The 23,122-nt window shown below is 47.7% G+C and overlaps 5 protein-coding genes across 8 annotated transcripts in view; 2 read left to right on the forward strand and 3 right to left on the reverse strand.

Annotated features, from left to right (window-relative positions):
- Positions 1–5,099, reverse strand: part of wasf1 (WASP family member 1) — an 18,239-nt gene extending 13,140 nt beyond the window's left edge. For both annotated transcript variants that reach the window (XM_077552498.1, XM_077552497.1), the window contains exon 1: positions 4,942–5,099. The gene's annotated coding sequence lies outside the window, so the exon portion shown is untranslated. The remainder of the gene's footprint in view (positions 1–4,941) is intronic.
- Positions 1–15,338, forward strand: part of cdc40 (cell division cycle 40 homolog (S. cerevisiae)) — a 24,443-nt gene extending 9,105 nt beyond the window's left edge. The window contains exons 3-17 of one of the 3 annotated variants that reach the window (XM_077552495.1): positions 4,511–4,577; positions 6,613–6,699; positions 7,100–7,229; positions 7,312–7,398; positions 8,983–9,122; positions 9,214–9,310; positions 9,523–9,662; positions 9,803–9,877; positions 9,943–9,988; positions 11,115–11,216; positions 11,638–11,753; positions 11,991–12,124; positions 13,051–13,127; positions 14,058–14,202; positions 14,541–15,338. In XM_077552495.1, the coding sequence (XP_077408621.1) occupies positions 6,685–6,699; positions 7,100–7,229; positions 7,312–7,398; positions 8,983–9,122; positions 9,214–9,310; positions 9,523–9,662; positions 9,803–9,877; positions 9,943–9,988; positions 11,115–11,216; positions 11,638–11,753; positions 11,991–12,124; positions 13,051–13,127; positions 14,058–14,202; positions 14,541–14,718 (1,482 nt within the window). In that variant the 5' untranslated portion in view covers positions 4,511–4,577; positions 6,613–6,684 and the 3' untranslated portion in view covers positions 14,719–15,338. Of the gene's footprint in view, positions 1–4,510; positions 4,578–5,221; positions 5,950–6,612; positions 6,700–7,099; positions 7,230–7,311; positions 7,399–8,982; positions 9,123–9,213; positions 9,311–9,522; positions 9,663–9,802; positions 9,878–9,942; positions 9,989–11,114; positions 11,217–11,637; positions 11,754–11,990; positions 12,125–13,050; positions 13,128–14,057; positions 14,203–14,540 lie in introns of those variants that run through there. The other 2 variants (XM_077552493.1, XM_077552494.1) reach the window with 2 other exon arrangements.
- Positions 15,339–15,384: 46 nt separating this feature from the next.
- LOC144039302 (uncharacterized) lies at positions 15,385–16,157 on the reverse strand. The gene has a single exon (XM_077552503.1). The coding sequence runs from the start codon at positions 16,155–16,157 to the stop codon at positions 15,456–15,458; it is 702 nt and encodes a 233-aa protein (XP_077408629.1). The 3' UTR covers positions 15,385–15,455.
- Positions 16,138–21,697, reverse strand: mettl24 (methyltransferase like 24). The gene is made up of 5 exons (XM_077552502.1): positions 21,335–21,697; positions 18,552–18,650; positions 17,674–17,789; positions 16,658–16,877; positions 16,138–16,482 (listed from the first exon to the last, which is right to left on the reverse strand). The coding sequence occupies exons 1-5, from the start codon at positions 21,518–21,520 to the stop codon at positions 16,138–16,140; spliced, it is 966 nt and encodes a 321-aa protein (XP_077408628.1). The 5' UTR covers positions 21,521–21,697.
- Positions 17,788–21,340, forward strand: LOC144039303 (uncharacterized). The gene is made up of 3 exons (XM_077552504.1): positions 17,788–19,712; positions 19,789–19,908; positions 20,862–21,340. The coding sequence occupies exons 1-3, from the start codon at positions 19,521–19,523 to the stop codon at positions 20,928–20,930; spliced, it is 381 nt and encodes a 126-aa protein (XP_077408630.1). The 5' UTR covers positions 17,788–19,520; the 3' UTR covers positions 20,931–21,340.
- Positions 21,698–23,122: the final 1,425 nt, after the last annotated feature.

Below are 23,122 nucleotides of genomic sequence, written 5' to 3' on the forward strand. Positions count from 1 at the left end.
TTTGACAGACTTGCTGTGCATTTTCCTGCACGCGGGCTTGGGTCTGCTCAAAATAATCAACACATCCACCCAAACCCGTGTTGCTCATTTGGCTTCGGCGGCTCAATTTCCAACTAAAGTGGACTTTTCAAATCCGCAAGGGTCAACTTTTGCTACGTTTTAAGGCTTGGATATATATACAGTATTTTTCAATCGTGAGCCTACCAAATTTCATCTGGTTAATTCAAGTGAATTTTCAACCAAAAAGAAATGCCACTAAAAGGATGTTTTCAACTTTCAACGACATTCCTCGCAAATTTCACGCAGCTAAATGAAAGCGTCTTCGGGCGGGTCTGTCTGACTTTTGCATGAAACCAAACGGGCCAAATAACCCCAAAATTGACATTTGAAACCAAAATGGCCGACTTCCTGTGTGCTTTCTACGAGAGAATTTCATGTGACAGAGTGAAAGTGGATGTGTATGTTTTGCAATCCAAGTTTTTGCTGCATGCCAGCTTGATTTTCAATCCCGGCCGGTTTGTCATACGCCAATGACGGCCCTTCACTCATACGCAGAATGGATTCCATAATGTGACGCTGGCTAGGTTGTCCAACTGATGATTTCACTCATCACGGCAGACAAAAGCCAAATGTTGCCGTTGGAGCTGGTTAAGAGTCGTGTCTGATCATCAGGCAGCCGGCGGGTTTTGTGCTGCCAAGTCAATCCCAAACTGTTATCATATTCATTCAAAGTGACACTTGTTAAGCGCTCCTGCTGCAAAACGAAAATGTGCCGGCAAAGGGCAAGCTCATTTCATGCCCAAATTGCCGTCATAAGAGAAGCAATCAGACATGTATTCGAGTTTGCCTTTCACGCTGAAGCGAGTGGAGCAGGATTCCGTCTGTGCTTTTTATACGACATGACCGAGTCCGCTTTGACTCTTTTGCCAAGTTTACAGCATCCGTGTGGGAAATGTTTTGACGTTTTGCTTATTCAAATGTAGTCGGATACAGTCCGAGGGCGGCTGGCGTCATTCCAAGTCAGCTTTTTAAGACTTGCTGACTTGAAAGAAGGCTCGTAAGAGGCTTTCAACTTGTTCTGCTAATATCAACACAGGCCGATCCAAAACTCACCTGTAAGAAGATCCGCTGAGGAAAACTCCTCATCTAGTTCCAAGCAAGCGACAGCGGAGACGGGAAGCCGTCAAACACAATGCAAATACAATCCAAACACAAAAACCGGAGGAGTGACCTGCTTGGCTTTTCATTGTGCTCGTCATTCTGCCTCTCATCCCGTCCCCAGGGAATAATCCGGCTCACTCACGGGTACGACGCAACCGTGCTTCATTGGGCAAAAGAGTCACCTGTGCCTTTGTCGCTGCCAGAATGTTTGACCGCCGACATGTTTGCCTTCCAAACCAGTGAAGATAATCATGGGAACAAATGTCAAAGAGGCTTTGGAAGGAAGAGCAAAATCGGATGCAAGTAGACAAAGTGCGGAAAGTGCCGGCAGAGACTCGTGGCTGACTGCTGGAAACGATCTTGTCGTTGATCACGATAGCTTCAGCTGGTAGTAGGAAAGGTTACGAAAACCAGATTGGCTGATACGCTGCCTCCAACTCATCCAGCACCCTAATGAGGACACGTGCAGGCCAAACTGGATGGTTGGGCATCACTTGTTATCAAAGTTAAGGATGAGCCTTTTTCCCTTGGCAAGAAATCAAGCAAATTCACAAGAGTTTTGAGTGCATCTGACTGCAGCAAAGACGGAAGCACGGTCGGGGACAGACTTGCAAGGACACACAAGGGACGCAAGGCCGAGTGGTCCGAATGGAGGCCGGTGTCCTAGCGTGTGGGGGCGGGGGTATTGGGCAACGCAGAGCAGGCACAGAAGCGCCATTTATTGTGCTGGGCCCGGACCAAGAGCACAAACAATGGTTCCTGTGTGAGTGTGTGGCCGCATCCCAACAGCTGACAGATAGGAGGCGGGACCGTCGCAGTGATGGCACCTAACATCGCTACATCGCCCAGACTCCTTTTTCACCACTACGTCATTTTCTTTATATACGCTCTTCCCTCCACATGAGAAATATTTTAATTTTTTCTGGGGGGGGGGGGGGGGGGGGCTGGCAAAGCATCAGAGCTATGTCAACAAAGGTGAGCCATCCATCCAACGACCTCAACAGGAGGCGGGCCAAGGCTCCTCTATTACACGGCCTCCCCCCAAAAACAAACAGGCAAACCAAAACACAACAAAGAACAGCAAAGTGAGCCGAAACTTTCCTCAAGTTGTCCCCAACTTTTTTGTTATTTTTTTGCATGACTGATAAGATTTCTCTTCTTTCAGTCAGACCATCCTGGGGCATTGCGATACCACCTGTGCTACTTATGCTCAGCAGGTTTGTTTCGGTTGCAGAAAAATTCCAAAATGAAAGATTGGCTGTTGATTGTGTGTGTGCGGCTGGCCCAGTAGCAAGATGGCTGCGAAAGTTATTGTGAAAAGCTGAGTCATGTGACCGCGTCGGAGGAAGACAACGTCAACAGCTGCAAAGTCTATTTTGCACAGTGCAGCTTTCACACACACACTTGTCTTTGTATCATCATGGGGACATCTCATTGACATGATGCATTTCCTAGCCCCTTCCCTTAACCCCAACCATGAAAAATGATTGCCTGCCCACATTCCTTACCCTAACCTCAACCCTAACCCAATTCAAACCTAAACTCTAAAACTAAGTCTTGACCCTCAAAAAGAGGTCTGAACTTGTGGGGACCACCAAAATGTCCCCACAATGGTAGTTAAACCTGGGAAAACATGCGTGTATTGAGAGGAACCAGTTAAGGTGGCTCGGGCATCTGGTTCGGATGCCTCCTGGAGAGGTGTTCCGGGCATTTCCCACAGGCAGGAGGCCCCCGGGGACGACCCATGACACACTGGAGAGATGTCTCTCTCTCGCCTGGCCTGGGAACGCCTTGGGATCCCGCCGGAGGAGCTGGTTGAAGTGGCTGGGGAGAGGGAAGTCTGGGCATCCCTGCTAAAGCTGCTGCCCCCGCAACCCGACCCCGGATAAGCGGTATTAAATGGATGGATTGTCCTCACAGAGACCTCCACCACGTCAACATTTTTTGTCAGCTTGTCCTCCTCTGATTGGCTGCTCATACCTTGTTCCAGACAAGTAGCAAAACAATCACTACTTTTAATCATCAACATTTCTGGTGAGTAGGAATGTTTTGATCTCATTTGTGCTTTTACAGAAAAATATTGTGGGAAGTAAGAGACCATAAAGAAGTCAATAATTTTTCTAAAGTGTCATTCCAGTACAAGCTGTAAGATTCATGTGCTGTATTGGATGTGCACTTTGTGCAGTACGTCTAAGCCACATGATGAGCTGGAGTCAAGTCGTGAGTCGCCGGTGTTTTCATTGGTCCCGTTGAGTCTGAGGCAGAAAGTGCATCTCGTCCTCTTTCTGCCTTCATTTGGCCTGCTTTCATCAACTCCGGAATGGATGCCTTCTCCGTCCGCTCAATCAAAGAGCACGAGTGCAAACGGCCCAGCAGCAAGCATGCAAAAAGTGTCAAATAAGGGCGAGCACGTGTACCCACGCTGTTGTCAACAGGCTCGCGGTGAAGGCGGACACAACGAGCGCCAATACTCGCTGCCAATCAACGTTGTGGCCAACAATGCCCAACAGACAAGAAAGGCTGCACAAGTGGAAAGAAATAATGAGAAAAATGAACGCGCTGTTGTAACGGCCTGCCAAGCGACGGGCGGCGCTTTCATTTCGAGTTCTGCATGAAAGTCTCGTTTTTAATGCTACACCAACTTTTCTTACAAGACTTTGAGACCATCCATTTTCGACAGTGCACGCGCTCAACATATCTGGGTTTGTTTTCCAGATTGAGTTAACTAAAGTTGGGCTCAAGAGCTGAATCTGGTCGTTATTTGGGACATTAATCAGTACATTTCAGGCAATAATGTTTTGAGATGACTTAGAAAATATTGGTCGTAAAATTAGCATTTGATAACCTAGTAGCTTTAATTCATCAGGATGAGTAGTTTTTAACCCATTGTTGGATCCAAATGTTGACCCAACAGCCTGGGTCAAATCCTCAACCCGACCACCGTTGGTTCGGTCCCTCTTGGATTAGGGCACCGGTTTAACTAATTGACCCGATTTGGGCTACTTTTGACCCAAGACAAGCAAACTGCAGTCAGGAAATGCCGGCGCTGAGATGCCAACTCAGAACCTCATAACTGTGAGGCAGAAGTGCTAACCAGCAAGAAATTGAAAAAGCAAAACAAAAAGTTACTTAAAAAAAAAAAAACTTTCCCGTGGTAGATTTAATGCTACCTGCACCCCGATGACATTCAGATCGTACCTCTTGCACTTTTTCACTCAAATGGATGTCATCCCATCATCATCTTGAAGCAGATTTCGTCACTAAATGACAGTGGCCACTCTCGCGCTAGTAGTACAAAGAAGGTTTCGAATTTCACCAAGCATGATCTTTTTTCCCCTTCTTTTTCCAGCGTGCCTCCCCATCCCCCATCGCACGGCAACTGCAGGCTGGCCGATGGAGCCCATCCATCCTCTCCAGTGCGGGCAAATTCAATCACGTCACCTTGAAGGCCAGGCGATTGCTTAACGGGGAGCCCCCAAATCCTGACAGCCACATGTGATATGTTGTCAGCTTTGTGCTCTTCACGGTCAATATTTGTACTGCCACTGATGTGACGTTGCGCATGCAGGCAGGGCCAACATGTCAAGAGGCTGCTACTGCCCAGATGTGGGCCACGCTGCAGTGCAATGAGTTGACATCAGCACAAAATTGCAATCATTAATGTCACACTTGAAATCGGATGAATGCAGCGAAAGTTACGACGTCTGCTTCGGGCTGCAAGAGGAAGACACATATTCAAATGTGACCACGCGAGACGTGCGCGCACTTCGGGCCAAATACCTGTTTAGTTCGATGGATTCCTCTTCTCCCTTTGGATTATTTCCGATCCATCATCATTTGCTTGTCGAGCTTGCCGCCGCCTGCAAGCATTTAAATCCCCGGTTTGTGTCCATGACTGTCGCTCCTCGTACCAAATGTGCTCCTGGGTGCAAGAAGAGTCGGCGGAGGAGGAGGAGGAGCCGGCCACTTTTCTTCCACGGTGGATTGCTTTAGCGTCGGATTGGTGAAAAAGGGACCATACCAAGTCCGTCAAGCTATCGTCAACGTACGCGATATCTAAATGTTGACCCCGAATATTACAAATGCGCTCGCCGACAGACCATGTTCGATATAACAGCGTGTAAACAGCAATTTGCCAGGGAATGTCCCCGTAAAACGTGACGACAATGGTACGGACCACTCTATTGTCAGGGTGCCAAAGCGTCCTATGCAACCGCTCCTGTGTGGGAGCCTCGGGGCAATCTAACATGCGCAAACTATATACATTGCTTGAAAATATGGATAAATAAATGCTAAAAAGTGGTGGTGACTATTTTAACATAAATGCCTGTCAAACGTGTGTATCGTATTGTTTTAATCAATTTTATATGTGATATTGAAGCATTTTAAATTTGTTTTTTGGTCATTTGTCATAGTACAAAAAAAATATTATATTATTTATTAATTACTTTTGATTTTATTTTTGCTCGGCTGTTTCATAGCTATAAAGTAATGCCAAATACCACTGTTTTATACGAGGTTTTACACAATAACAAAACTATAATACCATGTCGGAAGTGAAGATTTCGCACTTCCGGCGAAAGCACAACATCCAAGATGTCCGCCGCCGTGTCTTCCCTCGTTTCATACGGCAGCGATTCTGATTCGGAAAATGAGTCACAATCCAGCACCAGTCCCGAAAAGTCGGACGCTCCGCATCCGGACGCAACGGCACACCTTAAACCTCTACAGTCCGTTCCGACTATGGACTTAGCGCTTCTTAATTCGGCTCCCGAAGTTGCCGTCAAGGTAAGCTAGCGAAGCTATTTAGCGATCGTTTGCTAACTATACGCAAGCATATCGATGATTATTTTCTCTAGCGATTTAAGTGATTTGTGTAAACACATACTCACGTGTATTTACATAGAAGACTTTCAAACGTTATCGTGCTTGGGACGAAAAGGTGCTAGATTGACAAACTACGAGCTAAAATCGTTACATGACACTTTATATGTAGATTCTAGAACATGAAATACCCGATTCTTTACTACACAAAAAAATATGATGCCAAATGTAATCGTTTTCCCACCTTCGTGTTGAGAAAAATCCAACGACATTGTCTATTCAAAAGTTTGTCTATTAGTTTAGTTTAGTTTCCCCCCTTCAAAAAATAAAATGCAACATTTAAAAGTGGACCATATATTTGCAAATGTTCCACTGGGTACCTTTCTTGATATATTTAAATCCGTATGAGCATATTTCTGCTCATGTTGTATGCATCTTAAACTCACTAGTCACAATTTTGAAAAATAGCCGCTCTGCGGGTCAGGAAAGTTTTGTAAACACACTCCTATTTGTCTGCAGCCGTGTTTTTAATGCATAATGGAAGTTGTTTGAAGGAATACTTGTAAAATGGCAACACGTTCTCTGGACACGTTGATGACGTTTTTACTTATTTGATCCTCATATCAGGAATCTGTTGAGACCGGCGTACATCTGGACCCTTCCGTGAAAGAAGTCACCTATAACCCAAGATATGAAACCATGTTTGCACCAGAGGTAAGCGCTTTGAGAAGCGTCACATGCTACTACAGTGCTGCATTTGTATACTGTGTGCGCAATGCTATTTGTTCTTTGTGACCAATGGTGGTTTGTGGAGATGACGTATGAAATGAATTGGATGGCACCATTTTCATGACCAAAGTGATCAGTAGAAAGAAGGGGGAAAAAAATCACCGATAAGAGCATTGAAACTGATCATTCGCAGTTGAAACCTTGACATTCAAGTGACAAGTCAAATGTAGTTTCAGTTTTTTGTTTTTCTTCCTCCCGCCTTATCGTTACCAAACGTGTTTTGAGTTCTTTTGTTAGATTTGTTATTCTTTGATCCCGACTGATAAATGAGTGGAAAGGATGGAACTTTCCAAAAGAGAAGGATCAATGTGTTCTTCCCTCTTAGTTTGGACCGGAAAACCCGTTCAAAACCGAACAGATGGCCGCCCCACGGAACATGTTATCTGGCTACGCCGAACCCGCTCACGTCAACGACTTCATGTTTGAACAGCAGAGGAGGACCTTTTCGTCGCTAGGTAAACTCTCCGTCACAGGCCTGTTTCATGTCCATTTTGGCTGCATTTCTTGTTTTGAACGTTTCCTCCCGTCTCTGAGCAGGCTACGCGTTAGATCCGTCTGTGGACACAAACCAAGTAACTGGCAGTAGTTACATCGGTGCGGTGGACGAGGCTGAGAAAAATCAAGGTAGGTCAGTGCGCTACCTCGACTTGCAAGTCTGACCTTTCCAACCGAGGCAAAGGGCAAAAAAAGCACTACAATGCATTCATCTCCTACTACTTGGTAATGTGAGGTTTATTTAGAAATGAAGTTTGTCTCACCGCGTTCGCGCCGTTTACTGTCATGCATACTGCCGTTCGCTTGACTACGAATTCCTCAGTCAACTGATGTCGCGTCCAATTTCTGCTGTTCTTTTCTGCTATGCGCACTTGTTTTTCAACTGACAGGATGCACGTGTCACGTGCACGGGACACTCGACGTCAACGGTAAGTTGTGCGCGCCGACGTATTTACGCCAGTCGGGACAGCTCTAATGCGATGATGTTGTTACCAACATGCGCTGCCGCGGTAAGACGATAGAGTCAAAATCTCCACCTTTGGCAAAATGTATACTTTATATTGAATATACCGTTTTTATGGCCCAGCCCCAAGTCAGGTCCACCTTTCTTGTATGTAAGCAATATGTCGCGGGAAGTCCTCCCACACAGTCGGTCAGATTTGAGAAAATGTAAGACTTTAAAGTGCGCCTTCTAGTTGTGAAAATACGGTCATTGTTCTAGCATCTATTTTTGATGACATTTCCCGGCTGTCTTTTGACCAGCAGAGGATGCCTCGGTGCTGGAAGTCGTCCACAGTCATACTGTGGCCTCAAATGAATCACCTCAAAGTTTTGAATGGCTTCAGACTTGTGGCTCTAACTTCCCTTGTTCTGAAGTCTTTGGAAAAACTGATATAGACAGATCTTCTTGCAAAGATTGAACATCTACTTGACCCCTTCGAGTTCACCTATAGGGCTGCTCGGGGAGTTGAGGATGTCTTAAAACATCTTGAAGGCAAGGAAAAGCATCCAAAGTTGCTATTTTCAGATTTTTCATCTGCTTTTAACACTATCCAGCCCCGCATTTTAATTGATAACAATTTCAATCTAGATTTTAACACTGCAGGCTGGATTCTTGATTTTTTATTTTTTTAACTGCCAGAACGCAGAGGGTGAAGGTGAATGGACGCGTGACGCTGTCACCTACCACTGGGCGGGTTCCTTTCCCCTCTCCTCTACATTCTTTATACTGACGATTGCCGTAGTGGGCATGAGAAGAGATTCATGTTGAAATTTGCAGACCATTCTGTAATAGTCAGTCTCCTTAAGGACAATGAGGATTCCCGTGGCTCTGTGGTTGATGGTTTTGTGGATTAAAAGCAACAGGTGCAAGAATCCCTTTGTCCCTTCAGCTATTTCTCTCTTGATCTCCGGACGGGAGAGAAGTCGTAGCTGATTGTTTTTATCGATTTTTATTGAATTGCTTGATTTGGTACGAGTATACAGACATTTCTGTCTGCACTGATTGCGCTGTTTCCCGTCATGTATGGCGTTGGTTTGGACGTAGTTGAGTGTTGTGCAGCATACACTATATTTTCTCAAAACTGTTTTTTGTGTTTTGTTCGTCTTAAATGTTGTTCACTGCTTTGCTGTAACAATAATTGCTCTACGGGGACACAAATGAATTTGAACTTGAAGTGTCCTAACTTGTGAGCTTTATTTGTGGTCCTCCAGGTTTGACCGTGTTTGAGAGCACCTACAAGAGGCCGGACAAGCGCAAAAAGGTCAAAGGCGGTGACGCGGGAGATATTGACAACTACCTGGGACCGTGGGCCAAATACGTCGACGAGAAATCGGTGGCCAAACCCACTGAGGTGAAGCACCTCGTTTCTGGCTTATGTTTATTTGCATTAAAAAAAAATATATACAGTATATATGTATGACTCGTATCTGGTCACCTTTCAGGAGGAGAAGAAGGAACTGGATGAGATCACTGCCAAAAGGCAAAAACGGGGGAGGAATGAAGATGAAGCTCCGGCAGAAGAGAAGACAATCCTTCATGGTACCTTTCCATTTGTCATGCAATTGTCAAAAGTCACACAAGATAGACTTGAAAATGAAAGTCCCTGGAAAGTGAAATCAAATTCTGCCAACCTTCATGAGAACGTTGAGCAAGTTAGCCTGCGTCACGTGTGACTTTGCTCTTGCAATGATACTTTGTAAAGCTCGTTTGTGGACCTTCTCACCTGTTTTTCTTCTTCTTCTTTCCATCAGTCAAAGACATGTTTGACTACCAGGGCAGGTCGTACCTGCACATTCCCCAGGACGTGGGCGTCAACCTGCGTTCTAGCGAGGCACCAGACAAGTGTTACCTGCCCAAGAAGCAAATCCACGTTTGGTCGGGCCACACCAAGGTTGGTGGCGGACGCCGGCCGCTTTCAAATGCAAAGCCAACCTCGTTCGCTTCAGCAGCTGAAATTGTGCTGGACTCATTTGGGATTGAGCCGCCTTGGACACTAACATCCCGTCTGTCCGTCTGCCCGCCCGCCCGCAGGGTGTCAGCGCCATCCGATTGTTTCCGCTTTCCGGTCATCTCCTGCTTTCCAGCTCCATGGATTGTAAGATTAAGGTAAGCAGCAACGCACGCGAGCAAAGGAAATGGCTTCTTTTTCATTTCGTCTTGTCTGTCTACAGTTGTGGGAGGTGTACAATGAGAGGAGATGTATCCGCACATTTATCGGTAAGTCAATCCTAATCATTGCAAATGGATTTTGAAGCTTCTTTTGAACTGCCAAGGTCAGCCACCGCCATCAAATCAGCAACTGCGATCCAACAGCTTTTGACATTTCAAAAGGCAATTCCCAAACGATGCTATAAGCCTCACTGGTACAAGAGCACTCAAGACACTGGATGGAATGTTAGCTTTGTGTTTTTCTCAGTAGAATGGGGCCAGTGTGTGTCTGTGTGTGTGTGTGTGGGGGGGGGGGGGGGTGCTGTGGGACCTTCATTCATTTTGTGAGATGTAACATTTTTTGTTAGTTTTTTCTGCACACTTGTGCTTGTCAGCCTGCTCACAGAACAAGATGCATTATTGATCAATTGGGGCTCACACACACAGTGGACCACGTGATTGTATTTTTAGTTCTGCTTGATGTTACATGTCACATTCATGGGAAAAGTCTGCTTGTTGTGAGTGTGTTTTCTCGCAACTAATGACACTTCAACGGCAATATCATATGTTTGACAACAGTTGGCTTCTCCATTGGATCGTGAACCCGCTTGAGTTTTGTGCCTGGTGGAATAAATCCACTTGATTTCAATTTAAGATCAGGTGTTGATCCCCCCCCCCACAAGTGGACAACGGCACGCTCATGCTGTGATTGATCGGGGCACGGCGTCTATTAAACGGACGTTACTCTTGGAGGCAAATGCGCTGTGTGTCTTTAGTGCCACTTCAACATTCAACAACTAAGAAGTGATATTTTGCGCCGCATGTTGTTCTTCATCAACTGAATCGTATAAATGCCACCATTAAGGATGCGTCATTGAGTGTGTGTGTGTGTTGGTCCGCAGTTGGTTCCGAAGTGCATTGAATTCCTTTTCCGGCCCACTTTAACTGGTTTTGATGTCGGTGTGGCAAAAAGCGACAAGCAACAGCCGCGGCGTTGCTTGTGGTGTTGTGGGTGTCGTTTCAAGATGAAATCCCGCTTTCATCATCTCCCGCTTCACTTTTGCTCCCAAAGCTCCGTCGTTAGCCCACATTTGGCGTGTGCACCAATGAGACGAGGGGGTTGGGTGGGGCGCTTTCTTTCTTTCTTTCTTTCCTGCGGGATTCTTGGCTACATTCACGTTTTTCTTTTTTCTAGGCCACAGCAAAGCGGTGCGAGACATTTGCTTCAACAACAGCGGCAATCAGTTCCTCAGCGCCGCCTACGACCGCTACATCAAACTCTGGGACTCGGAGACAGGTGGCTATGCCAGCACAACACTTTGACGCACGTGCTGTCAATGCATTTGCGCCATTTCCACACCTGCTATTGTTTGAAGGGCAGACAAATTCACTTTGAAGGAAATACGTCACGTTACTAAATGTGTATTTGAGCTCAATCCAGAATAGCGGTCGATCCGAAGGGTGCGGAGGCGTACACCTGAAGGAGTCACAATCAATTAAGCATTACCTATCAAATGGGACTGCAGATGAAAATGAGCTTTCAGCTATTTTTGGTCTGTGCAGTGTCCCATTTCGATAAATACCATGAAATGAAACGGTTGAATTGTTGTGGAGCTCCTCTCCAGCAGAGGGCAGAAAAGAGTTTGTTGGCGCAAGCTTGTCATCACACTGCCGCAATTGAAGTGCTGATGTCAGCCAATCTGCTTTTGCCTCCACAGGCAAGTGCATCTCTCGATTCACCAACCGCAAGGTTCCTTATTGCGTCAAGTTCAACCCCGACCAAGAAAAGCAGAATCTTTTGGTGGCCGGCATGTCGGATAAGAAGATCGTCCAGGTAAATGACGCCTCTGAAATCTTCTCTTTTTGAGTCCAAAAAATGTCATCAAGTTGCATTTGCCCAATCAAGTCTTGTGTTTTCCCAACATTGCCGTATTGGACTGTTGGAAAGCCATTGGCATTTCTTCAGAATTCCACTTGCTGATTTTTTTGTGCAAAATTTCATTTTTCATTTCAAAGCTAGCAATGCTGGTTTGATGTGTTGACGGCGTGATTGCGCTTTTCTGCTTGTCAGTGGGACATCAGGACGGGCGAGGTGGTTCAGGAGTATGACCGTCACCTGGGCGCCGTCAACACCATCACCTTTGTGGATGAGAATCGGCGCTTTGTCAGCACGTCGGACGACAAGAGTCTTCGCGTGTGGGAGTGGTCAGTAAATCCAACGCCACTTTTGACTTCGTCACGACCTCCATGCCAGAGCAAAAAAGATTTCCCCAGCCACCGAATATTGGTTGGGGCAGGCCACTTGCTTTTGCCACAGATGCCACCTGCCGCCTGTTGCCAAACGAGCGCCACGACAGCATGAGGCAAAACTCGCCAGACGCTTCTCATGTTACTTGCAATGCACTGCACAACAATAAGTGCTTGTAAAAGTCAAATCCTTCTTCCCTGTAGCACAAAAAGAATTTGAACAAAATATTAGCAAAAGTCAGTACGCCCTCATATTTCTCATACGGGACAAGACTTAAGTAATGACACTTTCCCGCAGTGTACGACTCGAGTGTATCTTTGCTAATCCTTCAAAGTAGCTCAACATTCATTCTGGCAACAAAAGTGAGTACACCCCAAAGTGAAAATGCCAAGCATGAACTGGGAGCAGGTGTGTTCAGTTTCCCTCTCAGGGGTTTCATGGCAAAAAAAGCTCCTGAGCGTCCGAAAAAGACAATTTTGACTGGAGATAAAGATGGCCACGGTGAGACGAAGATTGCCCCCTAATGACGACAAGGACGACATCATGCTAGACATCGAAGCAGAAAGCGTTTCTGTTGTTTCTGTTAATCGTTTAGTGATGGTGCAAATTGTTCATGCTTGGCCTCTTCACACGCGTCGGTGCCAGCGGCAGCTGTTGCAGATGTTTCTCAAGTCAAGAGCGGCCACGCTTCCTCACATTTGGTGACAATGTCATCAACAAAGAGAAAAAATGTCTTCAGCTTCAAAAGAGCTGTCCACTTGGACCCGGGCTCTTTTCGTCTCGATTTTCCTGTCAAGATGCTATCTGTGTGTCCTAGCAGCCCCCCCCCCCCCCCCGTCTTGGATTCAAGGCTAACGTGCTGAAGTTGTGTTGTCGTTTTCAGGGACATCCCGGTGGACTTCAAGTACATCGCCGAGCCCAGCATGCATTCCATGCCGGCTGTCACGCTCTCTCCCAACGGTGAGTGTCAAGACGGAAGTGCGTCTTGTGTTATTAGCGGGCTGGATTTGTGAACGAGGCCACACGGAGACCAGCAGATTGCGTTGAAGCTGCTGTGGGATCCAAACCAAATTAAATCAATTTTTCTTTAGGCAGGATTGGACAGGCAGTTTATATCGAGTCAAGTCCAACATATTTGGGCTAAAGGATTCGCTAGCTCAACTTTTTGGGGGGGATCGGCGTGGGGGTTGTCGACTGCTTGTTTTTCTGCACCATCTTGTGTGATTTTTGGTGCCAAAGAAGTAATTATGTTGCAGTGAGTTGAGTCTTCTTTCAAACGTTGCTGCCGTCTTTTGACGACTTTCGGCAATCATAACCTTTTTTAGGGCGCTCAATCACGTGAGGATTTTGACTCTCGACAGCAGACTGATCATATTTGTGCAATGTTCTGCAAGTCGGGCTGAGTAGAATGATTTTTATAATGCGTCTTTTGCAGCTGCGTTTATATTTGTCTGAATGAGGCACGTGATTGGCTCAGAGCAGCCTGATGACACAAACACGACCTTTCTTGGGAATCCTTTCATGTTTGATGTTTGTGTGTCACTGGTCAAGCCGATCGATGTGGCTAATAATGCCCAAAATGTCATGAAGAGCGAGCGCAGTGTTAGCCTCCGTCATCTCCACTTTGCTTCAGCGGCGGATGATGGATGAGCGGCGTTATGCCTGGAAAAATCAGCTTCCATCTTCAAAAGTCGTGAGGAATTTGTCATCGCAATTTAGTTACCACAAGATAATCCCAAGACAAACCCGAGCGACAAAATTTGGCCAGATGCACGGAAGAATTGTCTGCGAAGGTGTCAAATTACGATTCTTTGCTGGCCGGAGTGTGCTTTGAATTGTCATCATTTGACCTTTTGCACTGCCCCCCCCCCCCCCACCCCCCAACCCAAGGCAAGTGGCTTGCGTGCCAGTCCATGGACAATCAGATTCTGATCTTTGGCGCCCAAAACCGCTTCCGACTGAACAAGAAGAAGATCTTCAAGGGCCACATGGTTGCCGGCTACGCCTGCCAGGTGGACTTCTCCCCGGACATGAGGTCAGTGGACACCGTTTTGAATTGAGACAAATGTGCCAAATGTGTCACGAGTCAGATGAGTGAAAAAACATGACGTGGTGTTGTCATTGAAGAAGCGTAATCGTCTCAAACCCTTTGAGTTCATGAAGAGTTTGGCTAATCCACCAAGGGCACGAACAAGGCCCTGAAGTGGACTTGTTGGCGCATTTGGTGGATGAGCAAAACTGTCATTCAAGTCTTCATGGATACCCACAAAACCAAAATCCGTCCGTTTGTACTCACACCTGTTTGCATATTCTCATCATGTGTTTAACGAGTACACGCCCGTTTGAATGTTTGCCTGTTTTTGCTCTGAGCAGCTACGTGGTGTCGGGCGACGCCGACGGGAAATTGAACATTTGGGACTGGAAGACCACCAAGCTGTACCACAGGATCAAAGCTCACGACAAGGTGTGCATCAGCGCCCTGTGGCATCCCCACGAAACCTCCAAGGTCATCACTTGCGGCTGGGACGGCCAAATCAAACTCTGGGATTAGAAGGTTGCCCGCTGGGCCGCCCGCTGGGCCGCCCGCTGGGCCGCCCGCGTGTGCTTGAAGGCGAAGGCAAGTGCAAACGTTTCTTCCAGCGACTTGTCTGAAGGCGACGTTCTGAGGAATCTTGTGTTTGGGAAAACATGAGTGAAGCAGCAAAATCCTTTTCATCCGTCTGATGGGGCGGCCATTTTGCAAATGTCCCATGACCAAAGCCATCGTGACATTCGTTACCTGGCAACGCGACAGCATGTAGCAAAATGGCCGCCATGCGTCTATTTCAGCTTCATTCATGTTTTTCATCACAGTGCCGTGTTTCGACTCGCGGGGACGTTTTTGACTTTTCCTTTCCCGTTTTTGTCCATCTGGGCCCAAAGGTGAAGAATTGCGAGTGAAAGCCACGGGACTGGCATCCAGTCTTATTGTAGGAGCTTATTTTTGTATCCACACGAGTTCAAGATGATGTTGTACAAAAACAAAAAAACACCTTTCACATTTTCAACCTTGACCAGGCACGTCTTGAAGTTTTATTTTGCATTAGTCTGTGTAGTTTCTATTTTGCAAATGTTTTGATTCTCAATTTTATGGCCAGCTATGTGGAAATAATAAACTGCCCGTCAATTGTACACACCATCGGGTTTGCTCATTATTCATTTGAAAAACAGAACAAGCTGTCATGTATTGTTTTTATTCCTTTTGTGAGCTTGTTTTTTGTGTGTGCAGACGCCGTTGTGGCAATGTCGTTAAAGACAGAACTGTAAAAGCGCTCCTTCTTTCCAGCACACGTCCTTTTGTTTTTCTGCATCGTCCCGCAGGACGGACGTGTCGCTGATGGAGTCGTAGTGGCAAAACTCCATGCAGCTTGGCACACGAACCCTAACCTCAGGAACAACAGGGGTTGCCGAGGGCTTGAACGAATCGCAGGGTCGTGAACACGAGGAAGCTGGCGAGGAAGCTGGCGAGGAAGCTGGCGAGGAAGCTGGCGAGGAGGCTGACGAGGAAGCTGGCGAGGAAGCTGGCGAGGAGGCTGGCGAGGAAGCTGGCGAGGAGGCTGGCGAGGAAGCTGGCGAGGAAGCTGGCGAGGAAGCTGGCGAGGAAGCTGACGAGGAAGCTGACGAGGAAGCTGACGAGGAAGCTGACGAGGAAGCTGACGAGGAAGCTGACGAGGAAGCTGGCGAGGAAGCTGGCGAGGAGGCTGGCGAGGAGGCTGGCGAGGAAGCTGGCGAGGAGGCTGGCGAGGAGGCTGGCGAGGAGGCTGGCGAGGAGGCTGGCGAGGAAGCTGGCGAGGAAGCTGGCGAGGAAGCTGACGGCACGGCTGAGATTGGGCTTGCTGGCGATGGTCGTTGATGCGTCGGTGTGTTAATGAGCAGCCCTTCCAAAAGGTCCGTGTGAGCGGAGGTGCGCTTGTGCCACCGCTTTGCATCTTCAGTCCGCTTGCCCTTCATGCTCGGGGCGGTCCACCCAGCGTGTGTTGAGCCAGGCCAAGGTGTAGGCGCTGCTGGCGTTGAGGACGTTCTGGTGCAGAAAGACGCGCGCTTGCGCCGGGTCGCTGTGCACGCGGAAGAGCCGGAAGTTTGCCTGTTCCAGCTCCTTGAGCAAGCTGAACCAAAAGCGGACCACGGAAGGCTCGTCCCCCGCCACCTCGAAACCCGCCCAGTGGAGGTGAAGCTCCAAAAGCAGTTGGCCCACAGAGTCCAGAACTCCTTCCAGGATTAAATTCTCCAAAATCTTCCACTCGGCACTCTCCATGTCTGCTTTCAGGATGTCCACCTGAAATGGGACGACAAACCGTTAGCTAATGTTTCATGTCTCTGGTCGGGTGGACAACAAGCGCTCGCCGTGCAAGTCCAACTTCATTCCAAGGGCGAACGTTGTGTGAAGTTGGAGTTGGGATGGGACCCTGCGACTCAACGATGGAGACAAACCCAACTTGTCCGTCTCTTACCTGTCTGTGGCCAAAGTCGTTGAGGATGGTGGCCAGTTTCTTGGTGTAGTGGCGCTGGGGAAGGGCGGCGGGGTTCGAATCCCTCCAGTCCACCGATAGACGGTGAAGCCACATGTGGCCGCGCTGCTGGTGCGGCTGCTTCAAACTGGGATCGAAACAGTGGACCTGACATCCGGAAGTGGCCAGCGATGCTTCCATCTTGCGCTCGTCCGCTCCCAATCTGGAAGACAAACAGCAAGTTTTAGCGGCCCATCGGGTTCAAGGCTGTTGGACTGAACTAAATCCGAGGTCCCGCTTTTGCCGCTCCACTTTGAAACATGCAATCGAAGTCTTTCTCTGCTTATCTGGTCTGTTTGATTTGCAAACTCCACTTGTGTCTTTTTGGGTCCGTTTCCGCTGCTTCGGCGGTGTTGCGTCATTGCGGGAGGGGCCGCGCTCATCTTTTACTGATGAGGCCCCAGATTGCATCCCTCAAGCGCCAGCATGAATGATGCATCGGAAGAGAAACGGAGACGCCCCTCCGTGTGCTTTGGTGCCACTAAATATTTCACGGAGATTTGCTTTGTTGTCGACGGACGTGAACGACACCGCCGACGTCACTGCAATGATTTGTGGCTTGAGACTGTAAAGTGCAGCGATGAGCTTTTGTAGGGGATGTCGACAAAGGGTGAGCAAACTGGGTCCTCGAGGGCCGGAGTCCTGCAGGTTGCGGAGGTTTCTCTTTTCCAACACAGCTGATGTACGATCAGCTCATCTGCATAAGCCTGATAATGATCCTGTTGATTGGAATCAGCTGCGTTGGAGCAAGGACACCTCCAAAGCCTGCAGGACTCCGGCACACGAGGACCCAGTTTGCCCACCACTGACTCACCTTGCGTGCCTGTTGCCACTCTGACAAACTGTTATTAACTATTCATCTCATCTCCGTCCGATGCGTCGTCAATGATCTCTCTTGTGATCCGCTTGCAAAACTTGCTATTCTGGCTGTTGGATGTTGAGTTCTCGGACGGACTCACCCAAAAGAGTAGAGGCGGCATTGCTTGCGTTGCATGCGATGAGCCAGGCTGTACTTTGGGTCCAGACACACAGCCCAACCTCCACCCGGGTCCACCCGGGGACTTGTGCACGTCACCTGCGCACATCAAGGTCACATCATCCTGGACGCCAAACACTCGAGCAAATGTTGGACGCAAACACGGATTGTTCAGTCAGTCGCTTGCTATGTGATGAAATTGCTCAGTCAGCGGGTTCGGGTGAGTCGTTCCCAAAGGGAGCTAGTCGGGCGGGAATTGCCAAGTACGATACCATCCGCATCACGATGCCATTCGATGCCGATGAATCCCGATACAAATCTATAGGTCAATTTTTGTGATTCTTTTATTTATTTTTTGCTTACTCCAATTTAGAAAATACTCATAAACTTGCACATGTACGCTGTAAGATTTGTATGAAAAAATGACTTATCTTATCCTGTAAGTGAGCCACAGGTTGCAATCTTTCATGTTTGAATAGCATTGAAATAAAGGTTTAATGTTCCATTGATAAAACCTTCCTTCATGCTTAAAGTGTGAACCCTAAGCAAGACATTTTGTTGAATATTTGATGGTGTAAACATAGTTTGTACATCGATTTGGCCGCATATTAATATATATATATATGCAATATCGCAATATATTGTTGAATCTATTTATTTAATTTACACCCGTAGTAGCTCGGATAGAAAGTCGCTTGCTTGCGTTTGTCACTTGATCGGTCGGTTGGTTTATGTCAGTTGGTCGATGACGGTCGTCGCTCAGTCAGTAGGAAAGGTTAACATTGCAGGTTGGTGCGTTGGTGGGTAGCTTTTGGACTCGGTGGTTGTCCAGTCGTAAGCCGAAGCCATGGTCGGACTCACTTGCGGTGTTGTGATGTAGTGAAGAAAGCGTTTGGCTTCCTCCTCCAGAGACGGACTTTGCGCGGCCCAAGGCTGCATCCGGATGCGCCAGCGACGCGCCTGCACACACGCATACACACACACGCACGCACGCACGCACGCACACACACACACGCACGTCGTCAAGGATTTCAAGGCTACGCCAACAGCAGACCAGATGGCGGCCTTCAAGAAATCCAGCACACGGACGGCAAAGTCCCACTCCGAGTTTGAAGCTATTGAGGGAAGCACGTTGGTTGTTTTTGTCGTGACCTGCAAGTTGATCTCGCGTTGACGTCATACTTGAAATGCTGCTGTTGCAGTTTCTTTTTAGTTTTCGACAAATGCCTGACAGGAGTCGACATTTATGTCGACGGACTTGTGCTTGCTTCAAGAGCAATATGTGAACAAGTTGCCGACTTTTTGTTGGCTGGAGAAGCTTGACTGGGTGCGCTGGCTGCAGGTCGGAACATGACGACGCATCAGATAGCGCCACATGCACGCCTCAACTGTGTGCATGTGGGACAATACGAAAAGATCTCCCGCCCTCGCCGATTGCTTCCCGTTATTTCTTTTCAACGTCTTTTCAAATGTCCTTTTTGAAAACCAACCAACTTGACTCACTCCAAAGGTCCACACGTGATGGGAACTGGACTTGAGTGTTGAGTCAGGCGGCAACAAGTCGTCAACCGCAGCCAAAAGCCCAGAAGGTCTCGGCTCGCTGGACTTTAAAAGCGACTCCAACACGTACGTGACCCCAACACGTCTGAATGTTTGGGGAATTCTTTTGCGGCGTGGCCTGACCAAGCCGGCACGCGTGTGGGCAGATGTGTGCCCGACAGCCGAGGAAAACACGCTCCGGGACAGGACGGATGGTGGGCGTCAAACAAACCAGGACCGTCGGGACATTTGGACTTGATTTGACTAAATGTTTTGTAAGGGAGCGCGTGAATGGACGGCAAGTCGTCGAGTCATCCGAGAGGCCGTCGTCGCTCGATGCTTCCTTGGGCCGAGTTAACGAGTTGCACGCCAGCCGGACAATCGACTTCCAATCGGCCGCGTGACGAGACCACCCGTCCCCGTCCTGAATTGCAGGAGCAGCCAGGACACGCTTGGGAGGGGTCCGATCTCAAGCGTCCTGAGGTGAGAGTCTGCTTGAATTGTCGTTCCGCCGGCGCTGGTGATTTTCGCCGCAACTGACTTTGAACGCGTGTGACAGGAAGGAGGCCGCCTGAGCGCACGCGTGAAGGAGCCCCTCTGGGACAAGACACGCTCGGATGAACGCGCGAGGGGGAGATTGAACAAGAGAAGGGACAGCTTGTCAAGACAACGGCAGCAGGTGAGAGCAAAACACACACATTAGATTGTGACCCAAACAACAAATGTGTGCAATTTAACCAAGAGGAGAAAATCGGTTTCTTAAATTGGTTCAAATGCTTTTTCAAAGTTGTCGTCCACTTTTTTTCCTTTTTTTTAATTTATTTTTTTACAAGGCTTTTGTTAGTAATACTGTGTAAATCTCAATTCCAAATTGTGATTGAAGGGAAGGATCACGTTGATCCTTTTTCATTTTCTGTCTGGCTGAATAATTGTGGAGGGGCGGGGCTTGAGGACTTGGGCACAACTTGAGCAAATTGCTCGAGAATTGCCGATATTAGCGTGCATCCCGACTCAAATGGACTTGAGAAGGAATGAAAAGTAAGTCAAGGGTGTTCTTATGGCCGCGAGTGTCCAAAATGGCCGCCACGGACACTTTCCGTTTGCGAGGCCAGTGATGCTCGTCAGGAGGCGGTTTGGGGAATTTGCTGGAATGTTTCCAAACAAGATGCGTGAGAGGAAGAATTGAGCCACCGAGCTTCTCTTGGCAACTTTTTTTTTTCTTTTTCTGGCTTTGGCCGCGCAACAGAGCAGCTTTTGTTCAACCGGGATCAACATGAGTAGCAATGAATCGATTGTTGCCGCTTTCCAAATGAAGGCGAAGGCTGAGGAAGGACAAATCTTGTCCACGTTGGTCACGTGTTTACAACACATGCGCACTTCCGCCTTTCATGTCAGTGAGCACGTGTTGGCCTTTTTGGACTTCCATTTTTGTTCCTGTTCTTGCTGCGTCTGGTCATGTGATGTGTCTCGTTGCACTTGAAGGTCGATGGCGTCATTTTGAGCAGCTCGCTTTGTTTGGAGTGTGAAACGAAGACGTCTGAATATTCTCGACCATTTTGTCTTTGCATTTAATTGAAGAATCCTAATCCTGTATGAAGATGAAGAGCGTGTGTCCCGTCTCCCTCCTTCCAGGCTGTTCCCTCCAGTGTGCATGCCCCCCCCCCCTCCCCGCTCCTCCCGCTGGAGGTGAAAGGTTGCTAAGAAGTGCAAGCAGTCACACCTTTGGGATTAGACGGCCGCCTTGTTTTGTCCTCTGCCAGACGCGAGTCAGCTCAGCGGCTTGAAAGTGACTTTGGATCTTCACCTCAGTTAGCTGCTCTTATCATCACGGTTCAAAACTTGGAGTGGGGGGTCAGTTGAATGAATTTTCATTTTGGAATAAGATTGACATTTTCATGTTACTTTTTAAATGTTCGAACTCGATCAAATTGCCAACTTGAGTGGAGCAGCATGTGACTTTCCTCCAAATAATGTTCAGCGTGTGGCCAGCAGCGAGGCGTAAAGCGCACACGCATTGAAAGCAAGGCAGCAGCCGCACCTCGTGACGCGGGGCCTCGCCGGCTCAGCACAGTTTAGCAAAGAAGATTGCGGCGTGAGCGACTGACCTTTCCGTGCTGACGTTTCCCGGGCGAGTCTTCGTCCGTCCTCATCGTGCGTCCTGCTGGCTTCCAAAGTGTCTTTTGGCTGGCGGCGGGCCGGGGGGGCGCGCGGGGCCGAGTGGTCTCCAGGTAAAAGTGGACGCTCACGCACACGACCACCACGGCGAGCACCCAAAGCCAACGCAGGCCCATGTTGCCGAGGCGCTCAGCAGCACCATTCTCCCTTCCTGCCTTCTTTTCTGGCGAGTGTGCGTTGACGAGCGCCTTCCGCCTCGGAAGACTTTGGGAACTCCCTCCAAACACTCACAACTCCCCCAAGACACACGCCTCTTTCACTTGCTTTTTTTTTTTTAAGACTCCTCCTGTTGCTTCATGTCTGGCAGTACGCACACACACACACACACACACACACGCACACACACACGCACACCTTCTGACCTTCGATGTTTGCTGTTCCCGACCGCAAGCTTCCATTTGCCAACTTTTGTACACAAGTTGACTCCTGTTGAATTTTCCCCTTAAGGCTTTTATAAGCCATTAGGATGCATTACTTTTTTTTTTTTTTTTTACAAACAATAACGTGGCAAGTGAGATTACTTGCATTACATTATTATTATTACAATCTGTATTCTGCTTTATTTAGTTTTATTGTTGATTATTTATTTTCATCTATATATTAATTGTATTGCCTTTTTTTAATTGTACAGACTTAAAGATCAATTGTATGGACTCCTAAAAACATAACTAAATAACTTGTATAAACTTAAAAGATTTTTGGGTATGTATAATAGAAATGTTTCTTTGTTCATTTATTTTCATGTATTATATATTGTTTGATGTATGCATTGGTTTCAGTGTCCTTTTATTTTTAAAGGGCACATTTTAACTTTGTTTTTATTGAATAATTTCAATGCATAGCATTTTGTTTATTTGTATGGTTTGCATACAGACGCAAGCCAGCCTAGATGTCAACATTCAGCTTTGCCCCCCCCCTTCCCCCCCCCACACACACACAGAAAGGTCCAATTAAATGTAGCATGCTCTGCTACCATCTAGTGGCAATTTTTTTTTAGCCCGACCACTTCCCCGTGACTTCATGACAAACACACACCGTGTGTGTGTTTTTGGACGTTGTGAAGAATGACGCAAACTATTTTTTTTCCCCCTTTTTTTCTTAGCTCGTGTTAATTGAGACCGAAAGGTCACACGACTGCTCTGTCCATTCCCTCCGCTTGTTTTCATCCACCGTCCATAACAAAGTTCAAGTGAGGCCCACGATGACCTTTGACCCTTTCCTCTCACTGGGTTTGGGCAAACATCAAATGTGGTACGCGTATCGCTTGTTGACTCAACTGGCATGAAAGATTGGTCGCACGTACACGTAGTAAGCTTGCTGGCAAACGAAGCTAAGAAATGGCGGCTTGCATTTAACAATAAAGAATTGATGTGAATGGAATTCAAACGGATGTTTTGTTTTCATTGGTTTGAACGCGTTTGAAGCAATCTTTTGTGATTGATTGATTCTGCAGTTGGCTGGCGTACCGTGGGACGACGGGTCGCGGGCGGCAAGACAAGCGCGTGAAATAGCGAACGGGCCGACGCCCCCTTCAGCTGCATCGGGTCCCGAGCGCCGTACGGCGAGTCGGGCCGGCTCCAATGTGTGCGCCGCGCCATCAATCATTGATGGGCCGCTCGACTCGCTGCTGGCAGCTGTTTGCAATTTTTAGACGTCCAGTTGCCGGCAAGTTCGCAATTCGTTTGTTGAAGCGAAGCTGCTGCTTTGCCGTTTTTGTA

Source organism: Vanacampus margaritifer, chromosome 19 (assembly GCF_051991255.1).
Source record: "Vanacampus margaritifer isolate UIUO_Vmar chromosome 19, RoL_Vmar_1.0, whole genome shotgun sequence".
Lineage (NCBI taxonomy): Eukaryota > Metazoa > Chordata > Actinopteri > Syngnathiformes > Syngnathidae > Vanacampus > Vanacampus margaritifer.

Coding starts and splice junctions, on each gene's coding strand:
- LOC144039302 (XM_077552503.1), bottom strand. CDS start 16,157: ATGAAGGGCAAGCGGACTGAAGATGCAAAGCGGTGGCACAAGCGCACC.
- LOC144039303 (XM_077552504.1), top strand. CDS start 19,521: ATGGACGGCAAGTCGTCGAGTCATCCGAGAGGCCGTCGTCGCTCGATG. Junction 19,713..19,788: donor CCGATCTCAAGCGTCCTGAG/GTGAGAGTCTGC, acceptor CGCGTGTGACAG/GAAGGAGGCCGCCTGAGCGC. Junction 19,909..20,861: donor TGTCAAGACAACGGCAGCAG/GTGAGAGCAAAA, acceptor CCCTCCTTCCAG/GCTGTTCCCTCCAGTGTGCA.
- mettl24 (XM_077552502.1), bottom strand. CDS start 21,520: ATGGGCCTGCGTTGGCTTTGGGTGCTCGCCGTGGTGGTCGTGTGCGTG. Junction 17,790..18,551: donor ACTACATCACAACACCGCAA/GTGAGTCCGACC, acceptor TGATGTGCGCAG/GTGACGTGCACAAGTCCCCG. Junction 16,483..16,657: donor ACGACTTTGGCCACAGACAG/GTAAGAGACGGA, acceptor GTCCCATTTCAG/GTGGACATCCTGAAAGCAGA.